This window comes from Melanaphis sacchari, unplaced genomic scaffold, assembly GCF_002803265.2.
Source record: "Melanaphis sacchari strain LSU unplaced genomic scaffold, SCAv2.0 Contig134_pilon_pilon, whole genome shotgun sequence".
NCBI lineage: Eukaryota > Metazoa > Arthropoda > Insecta > Hemiptera > Aphididae > Melanaphis > Melanaphis sacchari.
Window position 1 is genome coordinate 486,605 of NW_020270560.1, and position 19,587 is coordinate 506,191.

The window sequence follows — 19,587 nt, forward strand, 5'->3', positions numbered from 1 at the left end:
CACACACACACACACACACACACACACACACACACACACACACACACCGAGGATTTAGCGTACAGTCGACTTCTTATAGGTACTAAAAGGAAGCAAAATACGAGAAGTTTCTAGGCATACTATTTTGATGATAATTCAAAAAAATATATCTTGGATTAATTATTATACTTTAACAGTCAAAATCACTGTCATACATACAAACGGGAACACAGGGGGGGGGATAATTTATTTCATTAATATTATATTAACATATTAATATTTTGTACATACGTACGCATTGTGTGGCATGTTTCGAAACTGCTTATACCAGGTCATCATAACTTCGATACATAGATTCAACATCGTAGCTCGACGTGAAGTGAGCTCGTTAATATAGAGTAGGTATACACCTCGTTTTTAAGCGCTTTTGATGTTATATACATTGTACACTATACAGCTTTCACATGTTTTGTAGTTTGTTTTCCTTTATTTTCGATTACTACAAATTGTGTTTTTGCAAAAACATTTGGACTCTTCTATTAAGTGTTTTTCACTGTGGCTTATAATAATCTTATAATATAGATTTGTTTTATTCATTTTCCGACGGATCTGATATCAGTGGTTGTGATTGAGTGAAGTATGTATTCTTAAACATTATTATGTCATATAGTCGAATCTTTGGAGTCTAATACTTTAGCTGAAAACCAAAAATATTTTAAATAAAGGTGGATTAACTTTACTGTAAAACATTCAGATTTTAAAATGAAATGTAAAAAAAAACCTTGTTGTTACACTAATATTTTCTTGAAACCCACGCTACACAACTGACACACTAATACACAAACACACTACACACACACACACGAGCGCAAATATGTTGGCATAACTATGGACTAACGCGGAGACTTGACTTGACCATGCATGACTAGCAGATGACCCAAAGATCTCGACAGTTAAGTTGAGTCCACAAAAATAGTTCTCATTTTTGCTGAAGTACAGTCTCTTAAATTTAAAATTAGGAGAATACCTAAAATAATTAGTAAACTTAACCCGCAAAGACAACATACTAACCTTATAGTATCAACTTTGTAGGTTTATATAACCTTATAAGTTATTCTTCTATTAACCACCATCCCTTATGTATCATAAAATAATAAAATATATAGTAATTAAACTGATCACTACTCTTCAAAAAGTTAAGCGAATTTCTTGGAACATTTTAACTCTATTTGCGCCAATGATGAACACATAGACCGGGCTTACAACGGGTCGTCGACTTTTAACGTAATTTCAAAACATTCGAAATTAAGTACTATACATAAAATTTCTAAAATAAACCATATTCAAAAATTAAAAAAAAACCTTAAATTAAATATACGAAATTATTAAAATTTTGTAATTAAAATATATTATGAACCTACTTAGTGGAAATATACATCGAATTTAATTAAATTGTTTTACTACATAAATATTTTGTTAAATTTACAATTTTTTGATTATAATATGTATGATATTGTCAAGTTTATTTTTGCTATATAATTTTTAAAATACCTATATTATGTTCAATATAAACAATAAAAATTATGAAATTGAACAAATTTAGAAATATTAATCAATTAATTTTATATTTTTATGTAATTGTTCGTATAAATGAATAGTATTTTAACTGACTCTATCTCCTCTTTTATTACTTATAACTTTATAAGTCTATAATACTCTATAGTAACACCAACATAATGAATTGGTCGTTCTATGATACACAATAATAATAATATTTTTAAGCGTAAGTACATTTTATAAGAAATCACTATAACAAATTGCGTATTGTATTTTATTAATATTTTGTAATAATAAATATCAGATACTAGATATTATAATATACTTATACCAGCTTTACATATACTATGAAATATGTCTTGATGTAATGTGTCTAGAGTAGTATAATAGCCTTGGCTCTAGACTAAACATAACATATGTACCTATTTATAATTAATAGTTGCTGGTACTAGTATAGAATTTGGTGAGGGTAAAGGCTAAGAGAAATTTAGCGGATCTTCCAAGATATTTAAAAAAACAAAACCATTTAATGCCTAATTCATTTATAACATGATTTTTTTTTTTTAATTGATCAGATTTTTTTTTACTTCACAAAAACCTAATCAACAGCAAACACAACTGGTTATTATCTATTAATTATTTATAAATCTATAATAATTATTTAGATTGTGTTTTCACTCTTTGAACCACACGCAACATGATAAATTACTGTTCAGCAGAACCAATCTTATGTTGTGCATTTTAATATTAATATAAATAGATAAATTAGATAAATTCGATCGTCATGATCAGTTGGGTACATTTTATAAACCAATGTACCTATACTATTTTCGTATAAATAAATACTGGCAACATAATGTCGGATCTTGAAAAATGATGTACTTTCATATCCATTTGTTTTTAATCTATACATAGGACAGTCGTCGAGCTTCAAATACACTTAATCTATAAAGTTATCGTAAGGTTAAAACTCGAGATTTATGTCCATCGATAACCACCTAAACGTAGTTTGAGGCCCGGCTCAAGAGGTAGGTGACATAGGCCTACGCTTAGGGCGGCATTTAACATTTTTGTATTATAGTTTCTAAAAATTTTATATGTAAGGGGCGGCAAAACTCAAGTTTATCTAGATGTGTTTAAACACTTGAGTCTGGCCTGGACTAGTTTACTCGTAAACCTGAATATATTAATAACAAACAATATATTGTAGGTATAGAAACTTACAGGTACTTACGATTTACTAAGGAAATGCATAGAACACTGCAGAGGCCTAATTATTAAATAGGTACATAGATAATAAAGTGTTAAAATGACTTTAGCAACTCCCAATTTTAAACATAGTTTTCGATTTTTAAATATATTTTAAATTTAAATATTATTCTGCAATCAGTCATGCTATAGTTTATAATAATACGTGTTTTTTCTAAATGCTTTAAAAATGTTGTCTGTATCCTATCCGTTATTATAATACGAACTAAAAATATTCTATACCTAAATATTCTATACCTACTTAAAAAAATAAATAAACAGTTTTAGATTCCATGGGCCATGGCCAGTTTAAACTGGTCTCTATCAGAAATGTTTAAACAGTTTATTGTAAACTTAGTCGTTAATAGGTCTATGGTCTCGCTGCATTGACGTTTCAGCAGTTATTATTATTATGGTATCTTAAGGAGGCTTGAAACGCATAAAAATATACACATTGACATGAACTACGGAGTACGAACAACAGTACCTATTACCAACATACCTATTAAAATCTCATATTTTGTAAATATGGTTTTAACTAGCTCCCTATTTATATGCACTTAATATGTTTTATTGTATTCGACTTAGTTATTTAATGTGACTATAGGTTCAATAATTTAATCATCATAAATTTACTTTTATTATCCTTGAATATAAACTGTTCAGTAATTCATTTTTTGTGATTTTTAATATTATTACTGAATATAATATTAAAAATGTAAGTATACCTTTTGTATATATATTTTTTTTCAATACTTTTGTAAGTAGGTATGTAATAAATCACAAATACCTATACAATACAAATATTAAAGCATATAATATTTGTATATTGAGATATAGTCTATGTATAAATATGTGTCTAAGAAATAATTAAATAAATCACACATAAGTTTAGCAAAATGTTGAGGGGAAATTCATTTTTTTTCACAAACAGCATTTTAGATGTGTAATAAAATATTTTAAAATATTAGCCAAATCTAAAATTATTGTGAATTTCTGATGTGTGTATGTGTGTACGTAGTATAGTATTTAACTTTTTTTAATACCAATTATTATTATATTTGTAAGCTATCTTAAATTTTAACATTCTTATGGCCCTCGATATCTTGGTCTAATCACATTTATGTACTGTGTTTATAAAGGTAGGCAAGAGTCAGTTTGTAATAGTATCTATAATAAACTCGTCTTTCTATACATCTACACATACACATACCTACATATTTATACATCCATGAAATCTGCCAAAAAAGTAATAGCGTGAAGCAGTGAAGCGCTAAACATTTATTAGATGCCTAACCTAATTATTTTAATTTTAGTTTTTTGTTGAACTTTACGAATTGTATTTAAGTAAATTATCACCCTATAGCACCTGCATTATAAGGACATTTTGTATCAAAACTATACTATAACGATAATAATATATTACGTGGTTTTTTGTACAATTTTGTAAAATCAAAAAAAAAATTGTTTTATCCTTTCAAATCCTTCCAATTTTGTCTATATTTTGTCTATATTCATCACTTGCAAATTTAATGTTTCAGTGATCAAAACGACATCGCTGAGAGTGATAATGCCGTTTACGAAACCAGTTTGTCACTCACCGATATACTTCCAATCAATCCGAAAAACTATGACAAAAACCGTGCGCCAAAAGTACAAGGGCAACCGACTATTGTTTACTTTCACGTCACCGTGCTGTCTTTGGATTCCATTAACGAAGAATCCATGGTAAACTTAAAAATCAACGTTACTCTAACCGTGATTAATATCATAACGTTCATTTATAACATTATATACGTACACTATTCCTTAGATTACAGTATTAAAGCCGCCTTAAAATACATAAATTTTATTAGTATCGTAATTCATCACTGTCGACTATAATATTTACATGGTCCTATTATTTCTAATTTCTCTAGTTTTATAGGAATATATAGTATTATAGTTAATATTGTGTTGAATGTTAGTCATAGTTCATATATGTTTCTACCGCAATTATTGGATTTATTTAGAATTAATTACTGTGTTTTAATAGGTATTTCGTCTTTAATAAAGCCAATGCCAAAATCAGTTATAACTCCTAATTCCTAGATTAAAATTCCTTAAAAAGCTATCAAAAAATTATCTAAAAAAAATACCAAAATACTCAAAAATAATTACTCAAATTATTTTAATAGGTATACTCAAGCGAGAAAAAACAGTTAAACTTTTGTTATTTTTAACACTTCTTTATCTCAGTTGAACTAACAATAATACAAAAACAAGATACTAAACTTAGGCACGTAAAATTTATATATACGTAGTTGGTGACGGTGTACTGGTGTACAATTTTAACAGTATCTATAATCAAAATAAACGCAATCGAAATGTAGCTCCGACCGGCGACTGATTAGTTTTGAAAAAAAAAAAGGTTAAAATTCAAAATAAGAATTTTATTTTATGTAGGTACTTGGAAATCATTACTCAAGAACACCTAAAAAATTAAGTACTATTTGCATTGAAATATCAACCCCAAATTAACTCCTAATCGTTCGCACTTAGATCAATTTTGATTTTAGTTTCTCATAATTATTTAAAACAAACTTATTAAATGTTATATAATATTGGTTACAGAAATGAGTTATGCATAGCAAACATTCTCCAATACCTATCTTTAACCTACCTATACATAACATAGAAAGTACCTACAGAAATAACTATAAATATAAATAAATTCAACATTGAATATATAGCGTTGGCAATAATAGAGGTGGGAAGGAAAGGGGCGCTTGAAAGGCCTGAATAAGTCTATTTCCATGACCGGATTTAGATGTGAGGAGGGTAACCTTACTACCTTAGGACGCTTGTGTTTAACTATAACAGGCACATACAACAATAGTTAAACAGTAACGCGCTTCTTGATTCCAGACGTACGTTGCGGACATATTTTTGGCACAAAGCTGGCGAGACCAGAGACTTCGGCTCCCAGAAAACATGAGCGAAGACTATCGTATACTGGACGTCGAATGGTTGCACGATATATGGCGACCCGATTGTTTCTTCAAAAACGCGAAAAAAGTTACGTTTCACGAGATGAGCATACCCAACCATTACTTGTGGCTGTACCACGACAAGACGTTGCTGTATATGTCAAAGTACGATGAATCGTGGAATTGAGACAAACGGGGATGATTGAAGAGTAAAACGCGTAACGTTGTCCCTCAAAATTTTTGATATTTCTCATTTAACATTACGTACCTATAGAAATATATACTCGTATATACATATTACTTTGTTTTTTTCTCACACTTTACTAACTGACGTACCCCAAACGCATTGCGATTTACTCAGTTATTAGTTTAACAATAATTTTAACTGACAATCGATACGTTTGTTCAAATTTTGTCAAACGCCTACACGTTTAGCTATGACCCGAGTAGATTTACACATATGTAACCAGTGGCGTATTTTCAATTTTTTTGTGGGGGGGGGGGGGTCTTAATATTAAATATAAGTTTATAACATTATAATAAAATACATACGAGTTATGATTTAATAATGATATTATTTATATTATATTATATTTCACTATTATTATGAAAATAAATGTCAATTAATAGTTAAACCCAAGTTATTTTTAAAAATATTGTAATACAAACATTAAAACACATAATATAAATTAATATTATTTTTCTCGATATCACGTAGCAAGCTATTTATGATTTTTTTAATTATTTTTTTCTGGGGGGGTCGAGACCCGGACCCCCCCCCCCCGTAAATACACCACTGTGTGTAACTATACTAATCTAAGCGCGATTTATTTTCCTCCACTAGATTGACGCTGGTATTATCGTGTGCAATGAAATTTGAATCGTATCCACATGACACACAAATATGTTCAATGATGATTGAAAGCTGTAAGTACATATATGATATATCTTACAAAATAATTATACCTCTATGGCTATATGCTATAAATGTTATAATAGGTATATCAATACATATATGTGTGGATTTCGTCAGGATATTTATTAGGGAGTTGCATGGTACACGCTGATTTCTAATTAATTAAATAATGCTTAAATACATAAGAATATTATTTTCAAATTACCTATATGATAATACAAATAATAAATAGTTTTTTTCGTTAGCTAAAAGTAATAAGCGCTAATGTAACTAATATTTATAAAAAATCCATTGAAATATGCATATTCATTAAAAATGCAATCGAAGGATTTAGAAAAAACCTAGACATTTACAATAATTATTTAAAAATTAAGTAGTTGGTTTATAATTATGTAAAATAAATATGTCCACAACCATTCAATTTTTTTAAATATTTTTCTTTTTTTATGCAACCTCTTCACGACGCCTATACATATAGGTACCTACTAAGTATTAATTAACTGCAGCGAGTATATTATATTTATATTTTTGGCATCTACATTTTTTCTATTTATATATAACTCATAAATTAATAAACGTATTTAAATTTTATCTTATTAATTATACTAGCTGTATTAATTTTACTTCACCCGGATTAAAATTAATCTATTTTCCTATAATTTTCTGTTTTGTTTCAATTGAAATAAATAACACGATTTTTGATATGTTTATAAAAAAATCTATGTACCTTATTATAGTAGTATATAATCCGTAACTAATAGCAGCTACTTAAAAAAATAAAAAACATTCAATTTTCAAGATATAATCCTTTGAGTTTCAAAAAATCTATAGGTATATATTTTATTGAAATAGAATATTACAACATTGATGGACTTATAGGTACAATTTTAACACTTTTAAGAAAATATGTTTGCTCTCAGCTCATTATTTTTATGTTTATTAATTAGTGTTAAAACTATATTAATAAACATACATATCGTACTTATTTATTTAATCAAACTAATTTCCATTTATTTCCTATAGTATTTATCATAGTAAAGATATATATTATTATAATGCATTATTATTGAACTTTTCAGTGTCTCACACAACTCACGATTTGGTTTTTATATGGAATATGACGGATCCATTAGTAGTAAATCCAGAAATCGAGTTACCTCAACTTGATATATCAAACAACATAACTAGTGATTGCACAATAAAATACTCAACAGGTGTGAACAATATCTTAATAATAATTATTATTTGAATAATACACGTTAAACACACGTGTAAAGACTATAAGACCCAGATTACACCGGAGAACTACAAAGAAATAAATTTAAGCTGATATGAAAAAAAAATAGAATAAAAAATATATATGTAAATATAATATTTATGTACATACCTACGCAACAAACTAATACAATAAGTAATATCATGACAGTCATAACAAATATTATCTTTATACTCTTTATGAATTACATAAATAAACACCTGAAAATAGATAATAAAATTGAAAATATAGAATTTCCTGCAAAAAAATGGATACAATACATGTATAACGGGTTATAAAAAGTATTTATTTTTTTTTATACATAAATTCCGATATAGTAAGATTGCTATCAATCAAATTAAAATATTAATAAGTAAAATGACTAGTATTGAATCGATTGCTTATAGAGTTTAACTTATAGGAAATTTCACATGTTTGGCCGTGATATTCAACTTACGAAGACGCTTAGGTTATCACTTATTTCACACATACATTCCATCAGCGCTCATCGTTGTAATGTCATGGATTTCGTTTTGGATAAAACCCGAGGCTATACCAGCTAGAGTGACGTTGGGCGTGACTTCACTATTGACACTCGGTAATACATTCATACCAAATAAATCAATGATCATATTAAAAACAATTATTTTCATGCAGCCACTCAAAACACTCAGTCACAACAGTCCTTGCCGCCTGTATCTTACGTAAAAGCCATCGATATATGGATGTCTTCGTGTTCGATTTTCGTTTTTCTATCCTTGATGGAATTTGCCGTCGTCAATAATTACATGGGACCCGTCGCGACCAAAGTGATGAAAGGGTACTCAGAAGAAGACATCCGAGGTGACGACTTTAAGGTACATATACTGTATACTGTAGGTATACAGATTGAGTTCTATGAATTTGAAATCTTGAACTGAAGAATACATTAAAAATAATATTTTTAACTGATTTCAAAATTTTTTTATTTAATTTTATTCAAAACTTAAAATAATAATAATAATAATAATATCATATTATTTGTCTAGAAAATTACCCAAACTGTGAATTTTACTGATCAACCTCCATGAACCCCACATTCGATAGCACACAACCCTAATATCTTACCGGATAATAATAATATTTTGATTTTGATCTTAGGAACTGGACCCAAAAAGCCGAAGTCCAATTAGAAGTGTAGCCACCGTAGCCGCGGCACCACAGTACCCGACTTTCTGTAACGGCCGCGCAATAGCACTGTACATCGACAAGTTCTCGCGGTTCTTTTTCCCGTTTTCGTTTTTCATCCTCAACGTTGCCTATTGGACATCATTTTTGTAAGCAAATATACACTTATTCTTGTATAAGTGATTAGACTAATGGCTTTTAGCCTTGTTTGATATGTATAACACATTATGACGTACATTTGCATTAAACGACGTCTGCATATCACTGCATTGTCGCCGTCACACGCAATGACTATGCAAAATATGTAAATTTTAATATTTTCGTTACTTGTCGTACGAATATCCTAGGTAATTTTATAGATGTACCTTTTACCTATCTACCTACTATGCTCTACTAATAATTTTTTTTTTTATTTTAGTAAAACATATCATATTATTTATTAAGTCGCTGTAAAAATATTTTGTGTAATTGATTAATATTAATTATCATTTACCAATTTATATGCGTTGATTTAATTAACTATATATGTGTGTGTGTGTGATTGATTTTTAGGAATATTTATAGCCGTAGGTATAGCCGTATAGGTAAGCGTGTTTTTAAGATAAATACTTAATATTATTTTGCATTGATATTGATGTACAAATCGATATGTATTAGATACTTATATACCTCCTACTTATTAATAATCGTTATTACGACTGTTTATAACGACATTAAAAGCCTGACAAAAAAAAAAAAAAAAGATGTTTTATCTAGTTTTACTAACAATCGTATTATTAATAATAAATCATTCATACATAAACTGAGTTTGTAAGTCATAAAAGTTAAAATCAACAAAATGTGCAAATAAAAAATCTTAAATACACAAATACAAATTATTTGTAGGTAAATATCTACATTATTAAAATTTATTAAAGTAAAAAAAAAAAAAACTACTATTAATTATATGAGAGAAATGTGATAGGAAATTATTTGAATAAAAATAATAATAATACTCATCAGTCATCATGTCATAACAATAAAACAAGGTATTATCAAAAAGTGTTATTTTAATGGGAAAAGATACATTTTTATTATTTTACACAAGCCTTGAAATAGGTAATTTAGTATGAAATGGGCACATTAGCAGTATAAAACTATAATTTTTTTTTTTTAAACTTAAAAGATATGCACTATTTTTCTAAAACTAAAAAAATATGCATTTAAAATTTTCGTTTTATAATTCACCATTGAGTCATTGTATTAAATTAATTTTTTTCTTGGTCTGTTATAAATTGAGAGTAGGTACTTAAAAAAATATTCAGTTCTTACAACTTGAACACTGATCATACAGGTAGATATGTTTAGTATTAATAAATAATTTTAACAATGAATTTCTGCTTTAACCATGAGTTTTTGTCATGCTAATCACGGTGTTGTTATAAACGGTTTCTTTTTTTTGAAATTTTTTTTGTACATTAAAATATGTAAAATGTATCTATGGTAAATGTGTGCTCACAAAACTATGTTTAATATAATTACTGTTTCTAACTCATATTTATGCTAATATCATACTGAGTAATATTACTAGAATAATATAATAATAATTATAATATATACATTGTTCTTATTAAATAACTACCTATTACTTTAATGAAAAATCTATAAATAAATAATGTAGTGAAAATTTATTGTAACACTTATTGATTAAACTGTGTAAACACAAATTAAACACACTTAATTAAGCAATAAATTCAATGTTTAACATTAAACTCTGTGTTACTGTGTTAGTATAATAATATAAACAGTGTGTGCAATTATTCTATAATGCATAATAGAAATATAATGTTTTATTATAAACTAGTAGATATGTTAAAATAATTTAACATACAATGATACACAGGTAAATTGGTATTAGCAAACCTAACTGATGTACAAATAGTACAACCAGTTGGAAAAAACTTAAAATTATCTTCTTAGTTTTATTCCTCCTATAATATTTTACTATTTATTATATAATATGAACTTGGCTATCAATGGTTTATTGAAATCATTGAGTTACCAATACATCAAATTTATAACAATAAATCATACTTCTATCCCAAGGAATATTGATCAAAGTGGCACTAACATCACTTGTGTTTAGATTTTTCAATGAATAAAAATATTATTTTGCATATTATGCAAAATGTTTATAGAATTATTATAAATATTAATTACAGTATGTTTTTCATAGTTTGTGTATTGATTTATAAAGGAAAAAATAATTTCTCGGAATAATGCATACTATATTTTTTAAAAAATTAATATTCAAAATTATAATAGTTATGTTATAAAATACAATAAAAAATGATAAATGTTAGTATTCAGTTTATTCAGCTATAATCAATTAAGTTTGTTCAAATAATTGTTTATCAATAAATTATTTTAATAAAGATATTTTTATATAATTATATAGGTTTATTAATTTTGATAAGTCTTAGTTTTTAAGATCATTTCATTATAATAAGCCACCTTCCAACCACTCACATATTTTAGTAATTGATAAGTCAAGATACAATAGAGTAATAATTTGTAAAAAATATTATTCAATAAAATAAGACATTGAATTTAAGTATTTAACCAATAATAAATTCTGTATGGTATATACAATTTTTTAACACAAGAAGCTATAAACCAGAGCTAGTTTGTAATATCCAACATCAGGAAAGAAAAATTTAGCAAAACATAATTGTTGTAGCTTTGAATATAATATATAATTTTCCTCTTTAAATAACATTATTTTAAAAATTAAACAAGAAAATCATTTTATAAGAACATTTCTGTTTAGTAATTAAATTAAATTAAAATAATAATAATAATAATAATAATAATAATAATAATAAAAATAAAAATAATAATAATAAATAAATAATAAAATATTAAAGATAAAAGTAATAATAATATAATAATTTAATAATAATTAATAATTGACATAACGGATAATGACGAAAAATTTGTATTTTTGAGCTTGAAATATATAAAACCAAAATAAATGTAAATATATTGGTATACAATTTATAATAACCTATAATTCACTAAATTTCAATACAAGCCGCAAAATAGATATATTTTTTTTAAATACATTATGTACATAATATTATATATTTTTAACTAAATATTGCACGTTTTAATGCATTTTGTTTTTTTTTTTAATTAATTACAAAAAATTAGAAAAAAATCTACCATGAATCAAAAACAAAATTTAGTTATCGGTATTCATTACAATTATACAACATTTAAATCACATAACCTTCACCAAAATTATTTTTCCTAATTAATACAGCAGTATTTTACAGTTTTATTTATGTTTATCTAAGCATATTATACGCATATACCTAAATATGTATTATATAAATTATGTGCGAGTGTGTATCTAAATATGTTAATATATATATAGTATTATGTAATTAATTAACAAAAATTGCTTTTGTGTACTTAAAATATTTGACTATACAAATACATATCTGTACATACAAATAAGTAAAATAGTGGTAAGAATTATCTAGTTTTTATCTCATTAATATCCATAACATCAATATTGTTTTTCTAGAAAACAGTCAACAACATTTGAAATTTATGTAAAAACATAAATTTTTGATAATAAATTTACAATATTATAATAATGTTAACAAGTTTAATCTTGGTTTTTTCAAAAAATAATAATTAATAACATACTAAAGGTATGAAAGAAACTTGTAATACTTATAAGATAACATTAACAAATGCAGCAATATATATAAGTATATATTTTCTTTATAAGCAAAACAGTATTATAGATGAATCAGGAATAAGAATTTTAAGGATTTGAATAAATAACTTTTGAAAAAAAAATTATAAATCCAAAAGTAGTACAAATTTTGAATGTATGCAAGTAATTAAATTTTAAACTTATACTAAAATAACTTAAAAGCATTTAAAAGGTTAGTTTTAGAATCAATACTTAAAATATTAAACTCAAAATATGTGTTTATAGGTATCAAGAAAAAAAATACAGATCATAATTAAAATTTTCATAACCATATTAACTATTGACTATATTCTATAGTCTAAGTTTTTACACTTTAATTTGTGCTTGAAATATATCAAATACATTATTGGTTTTCGGTTATAATTTCTTACTGAATAAAATATAAATTGTGAATAAAAAAAAATAAAAATACATTTTGATTAAAATTGATAAATTAAATTACATAACAAATAGTTATAAGATATATAGTTAATAAAATTGACCTAGTTTTATATTTTTTAGACATTTGAAATGTTATAAAATTTAGATTTTTATTATTTAAACTAAAAAACTGAAGGTAAAACTTTATTTTATATTCAAAAATCCAAAAAAGTAATATAATACAGTTGGAACTTTTAACTTTAACATAAAATGTATTAATCTAAAAATGAACGAATTTGTTTATATTCCAACCTAAACCTTAATTTCATAATAAAAGTTTTGTTTACACTCAACAAAATTAATAAATACAAATTAAAAATACAAAAATAAAAATTGAACCTCAATAAATTTACAAATTAAAGGAAAACTATATTGAATACTAAGCAAGCGATTTCACACTTTGTTTTGTACAATTTTGTCCAAACACCTTGGTTAAAAGATTCAATTTTTTTTAACTCATTGGTGGAAAGATATAATTAATAAAACAAATTATGATTTTTTTCTCATAATATTTAAATATTTCAGCAAGCGTAAGGACTTACCAATTAAGTCTTTTGCATCATGAAAATAAAACAATGACTATTAATTGTTTGATTGGTCATTGAGTTTTAAACTCTTTAGCAATACTGTAAGAAACAATTTTATTCCAATCAATTTTAGTTCTGGTGACTGGCAATTGACGACGGAGTGCCTTAAATGTAGTTTCTGACATAGTTTGATAATTTTCTGTTATAGCTATCTGGTACTCATTCTCAGCATCTTCTGCTATTTTTAAAACTTCTTTTACAGCTAACTCTTCAGTCTTAATTACACAATATGATATTAAAATTATATATATTAAATAAAATGAGTGTAAATAATTATATCTTACTGTTAACGCAATTGATTCTTTTATTTCTTTAGATGCTACAAGTTGAACATTACCATTTTCATAATAATGAACATGAATTCGTAGGAATCCAAAAATATCTATATTTGTTGGTCCAATAGTAAGAGTCCACTGAGACCGCCAACGACCATTCCTTTTAATCAGAAAAAAAGTAGAAATACATAATTTATTTTAATAATTAAAAATGGATTGCATTAAATTTACAAACCAAAAGTTTTTTGCTTGGAATTCATGATCCTCAATGCAAGCTGTTATAACAGTAGAAGAACCTTCTTGTTTAGAAAATACACTGCATGTGCCATGTTTATAATGTAATGATGTATATGCAGTAAATTCTGTTTCAAATACTGAACGCCAAGTTTCTGTTTCTGAATCTGGCTCCCAATTCTGAAATTTTAATGTTTTAAGCATATTTTCTTAAAAATTATTTAATATCAACATTATTAGGGAAACAAAAATTAAATTCTAATTATTTTTTTTACATAATATTGCCAAAGCACTTATCAACATACAAATTATTTTTAATAATACTGCACTTATTGATATTTATTTTAAGTAGGAATTAGAAAAACATTACTTTATTTTTACATTATAAGTAATAATTTATTTTTGAAAATGACTCATTTAATAAGTAAATATTATTTTTTTATTTTTATAGAGAAGAAAAACAAACAAATTTAATTCATAGTACATTTTGTAAGATAAAAATTGGAAAACCAGTTATTTTTACTTAATTTTAACAAGTTTTGAATATCCGCGTAGTTTTATACTACTGTAAAACATACAACTCAATACACTTACCTCAAAGTTTGATGGTTCTTTTCTTAAATGATCAAACTTAAATGATTGTTTAGATCTTGGGTCATAAAATCTACTAGATCCTAGATCGTTAAATTGAGTAATAAGCACCGGATATTCACTGTTTTCTATCTTAACAGGTAATGTTTGTTCTTTATTGTACAAAGCAAATGCCCTGAAATCAAAATACATACTTAATATAATATAATTCACAAGATCATAATTTTTAAAATAATCAATTGTATACTTACCAACATGTTCCTTCTTTAAGAAGAGCATCATTGTTGACTAAGCCTCGAACATCTTAAATTAAAAATATATGCAAATAAAAAATAAGTAAACTACAGAAAAAGTAATATTAATTTTAATATTTAACATCATTATATTACCATTGAATACTTCATTAAATTCGCCTGGAGGTGAATGTAAAATGAAATCCGAAACAATTCTGACCTATAAACAACAATATTTTAGATACTTAATATGAATAGGTTTCTTTTAAAAGATAACTAAGACTTTGTTTGCCATATTTATACATATTAATATGCAATTATAGCTAACTAAATCATTTTGATATTTTAACACATAAAGCATTAATAACACAAACAAAAAATTAATATTATAATTCAATCAGGTATAATCCTTACTATGGTAAAATTATACAAATAATTCATAGTTCTATACTCCACTAATAAATGGACATATATAATATTAAATAAATAAATAAATATATTTATCCTCATATTTATTTTTTATACTAAAATAATGTATTTCTCGATAAGCTTTATGGTCAATTAAATTAGAAATCTGATGTTTTTAGTACCCTTCAAAAATTTAAAAATAAGATTTAATCTTGATCCATTATATAGGAAACTAACAAACTAGGGTAAATAACAAAATGATGAAATTGATAAAAATTATTATCAATAATCAATTCTCAATTGGTACAGTTTTAAAATTGTCATTTAAAAAAAAAAATTGTTTATATATATATATATTGTACTCTATGACATGGTAATTATTTTTTTATTTTTTATAATTTGTAATTTATACTATTAGTTATTAGTTTACTACATTGCATCACATAAAATATCTATCTAAATAAATAATAATAAAATATAGAGCTATGTAATATATAATATAAAAGTAATAAATTATTTAAATTATATTATAATATACATAATAGTGGTTGATAAAATAATCTATTATATTTTATTTAATGAAAACAATGTTCCTTGATAATTAATCTGATGCTACATTATATAGAAAATTAGATGACCTGTCTTATTTATTGAAGAACACAAGGAATAATGTTTTTATTTTGTTAACAATGGTGCATCTAATAATATCAATATCATTTATTTTCTAGCTAGAAATTTTAATAAATAAGTAGCTTAGGTTTGTTTACAGGAAAGACAGTTAAGATTTTCTGCAATTACATATTTTTTACTATATTTAATTTTTAATATTAAAAGTGACTACAATATTATTTTTTAATTATAACAACTTGTGAGGTTTTTCAGATTTTGATAAACAATCTATAATTCCAAATATTTTAAAAGTATTAAAATAAGTTAATTTATGTATATTTTTTATTTCTACATGACATAAGTTATCATTTCAAGACTATTTGTAACTTATAAATGTACAAAATTATACAACTAATCAGAAATAACCTTTATTAATACTATTTAGGTAATTTTTTTATTTGAAAAATGTTTGTAATGAATATTATATTTAAAGGCTAATATTCTACAGTTCTAATTACAAATGAATAAAAAAAAATATTAAATTATGGGTAATATTATACTTGTAACTATTTGTTCAAGTATAAGTTAATATCTTTTAAAGAAATTATACCTATACTTTTTTATAGTTATATAATTTTGATCAAATTTTTTGGCTTTATATTAATGATATTGAATGTAAGGTATTTTGGAAAATTAAAAGAAGAATTAAAAGATACAAATCCCCCCGAGCTCTTAAATGCCTCTCAATAATCATTGCTTCTATAATGACATGTGTATAAATATAGAACTAGTAGGTAATACTTTAGAGCAGTGGTCAGCAATAGGCGGCCCGCAGGCCAAATCCGGCCCGTGAAGGAGAAATATTGGACCACAAAAATATTATTTTTTTAATAATGCTGGTTTTCACACATAATATATATTTTATCTATTTTTTGATATATTTAGAGATTACAATGGTGTTTATCGTTTATTGCTATTTACAATAATAGTTGCAATAACACAATAATTATTAACTAATATCTAAGTTTTTACTGGCCCTCGAAATCTTTTTTTTGATTGTCTGGACCTCCATAGAATTTAATTGCCGACCTCTGCTTTAGAGTTTATTAGGGATAAAAATAATTGTTCCTTATTTCTAAATTCAGGAATGTAGAACAAGTACCAAAAACAATGATTAACCTAAAATAATGTTTTTATTCTAATTGTAACTAAAAAACTTATTTAAAAACCATAAAATTAACTCATTAATAGTTCAAATATATATTTATATAATATCATTAATTATTATATTTATTTATCACACAATATTTTATTTTATCAGCTTATAACATGTTATCAAGTTATGTTAGTCTTGAATTAAAAAAAAATTCTATTTAATTATACTTCAAAATTTAGATCTTTATATTTTAGTTATTAGGTATCTAGTTTTTTAACGTAAAGAAATACAAAAAATATGATAATTAACTTGACATAAAAAAATATGTTAAATGATTTTCAAAAAAAAATAAATATTTGTCATCAGCTAATTGTTATTTTTAATTAACTTGTAAACAGTACAGCTATTACAATAATAACAACATAGCTATAACTTTTAATTTTAAAACTCATATACACATTTGTTATGTGGCAGAAAAATGTAAAATAATGTCAAAAATGTATGTATTACATCATTATGAAAATTTTTGTTTGCATTACTTCATTTATATGTTAAAGTTTTTTTATAGATAGATGAATACATTTAATTTTTTTCCTTTCTAAAAATTATTAAGTTTTTATATAATATATAGGTACATGAGCTATAAACCTCTATACTAGATAAGGAACTCGTTTCATTACACTTATCTCGGTTCACCATTTTCTTGGTTGACAAGTTGACACGGATATACTAAATAATATTGGGCATATATAAAATCACCATCATTTAGGTGTGTTACCTAAATAGTCTACAATGAATTACATACGTGAAAATTCATCCAATCTAAAACATGGCGGACAGACTTCAATTTTTATGCGTGCATTTTACTTCAAGTTTTCAAACCTATTTATTATGAAAACGTGTTGAGAGCTACATACTTATAATACCTATCCATGTTTTATCATATAATAAAATGAATCGAGTAAAAGCCGTTCGCACAGGTGACACGGTGCAAGCAATAACAACCGTAAATCTATCAAGTATTTATACCGCACAAACTTAACATTGTACGTTTTGCTATCCACGGACAATGGGCACGCTAAATCGCAACGAAACGAGTCACAACAGCGCTAAGCTGCTCGACAGCGGGTCTCACGCAACAACAAACCGTGTCTCTGAGAATGTACAGTAAATCGCACGGTCTCGTCGACACGATTTTCAGTGCCCAAGTGTGACCGGGGGGGAACAAAACGTTACCTTTTCTTGATCCGAGATGAATTCCTCTCCTTCCATGGCCATGGCGATCGCGCGCACAAACTGGGCGACGTGAGACAGACGGTCGTAAAAATAACGCTGGACACCTGCCGAATGTTAAAAAATACGACAACCGGAACCCGCGACGACGGTGCGTAGTCGGTACGAGTACAGCAGAGGCGGACGCAAAACGACGACGCGAAATAACCTAATTTCACACGGTTACTACGCTACCGTCACCGGACTCCCGAGTTTGTTGATCAATTATCGGTTATCACCACTCCGGCGGAAACAATCGACGCGGACACGGATAAAATTCTATAATAATAATAATAATAATAATGTTTTATAGATGATAGTGCGTCGACGGTACACGTACGACCGCGATAAACGTGTGCGTGATTTTAATAATAATAATAATAATAATTGATATGCACTGTAGTATTATAGTTAACGCTGTACTCGGACGGCAGTGGTACGTAATATTACATGTAAAAAAAAAAAAAAAAAAAATAAAAACCGTCCTCTATCACTCGCAACTGATAGCGAGAGCTGCTGCGGACGTCGTCGTCGGTCGGTCGGTGCAGACGATAGCGAATAGCAGCAATTAATCACCCGGCGTCGGCGGCCGGGCCCTGATAGAGCGTTGGGACGGAGGGAAGGGTGAAATGGATCCAAAAACGAATATTCGAATGTGTTATTATTATTACTATTATTATTATTATTATTGTTATTATCGTATTACGGTGGTCGACACGCGAGGCGATAGCGCGGGACGATCGTTTGAAATACGTTGCACAGGACAGGATACGTCTCTCGTGGACGGTAGCAATAGCAAAAGATCTCGTCCGCAGGTTTTTGCCCCCTACCACCCCGCCCCGCAGCAGACGGACGACCGAAATATAATATTATTGTCGTGCTGTGCCAACGAAAGGAGCACACGCGCACGCGCACGCGACCGCTCTGCCGTTCTGTTATCAG

The 19,587-nt window shown here is 26.5% G+C and overlaps 2 protein-coding genes across 3 annotated transcripts in view; one reads left to right on the forward strand and one right to left on the reverse strand.

The window, feature by feature from the left end:
• Window positions 1-9,559, forward strand: part of LOC112591451 (glycine receptor subunit alpha-4) — a 17,630-nt gene extending 8,071 nt beyond the window's left edge. The window contains exons 4-10 of one of the 2 annotated variants that reach the window (XM_025335274.1): window positions 4,326-4,512; window positions 5,692-5,918; window positions 6,598-6,680; window positions 7,749-7,883; window positions 8,346-8,522; window positions 8,582-8,781; window positions 9,065-9,559. In XM_025335274.1, the coding sequence (XP_025191059.1) occupies window positions 4,326-4,512; window positions 5,692-5,918; window positions 6,598-6,680; window positions 7,749-7,883; window positions 8,346-8,522; window positions 8,582-8,781; window positions 9,065-9,244 (1,189 nt within the window). In that variant the 3' untranslated portion in view covers window positions 9,245-9,559. The remainder of the gene's footprint in view (window positions 1-4,325; window positions 4,513-5,691; window positions 5,919-6,597; window positions 6,681-7,748; window positions 7,884-8,345; window positions 8,523-8,581; window positions 8,782-9,064) is intronic. The other variant, XM_025335275.1, reaches the window with a different exon arrangement.
• A 4,012-nt stretch (window positions 9,560-13,571) lies between these two features.
• LOC112591450 (F-actin-capping protein subunit alpha) lies at window positions 13,572-19,399 on the reverse strand. Its single transcript, XM_025335273.1, has 7 exons — window positions 18,610-19,399; window positions 15,357-15,420; window positions 15,219-15,270; window positions 14,971-15,142; window positions 14,378-14,556; window positions 14,152-14,302; window positions 13,572-14,082 (listed from the first exon to the last, which is right to left on the reverse strand). Exons 1-7 carry the CDS (start codon window positions 18,649-18,651, stop codon window positions 13,879-13,881), a joined length of 864 nt encoding a protein of 287 aa, XP_025191058.1. The 5' UTR covers window positions 18,652-19,399; the 3' UTR covers window positions 13,572-13,878.
• Window positions 19,400-19,587: the final 188 nt, after the last annotated feature.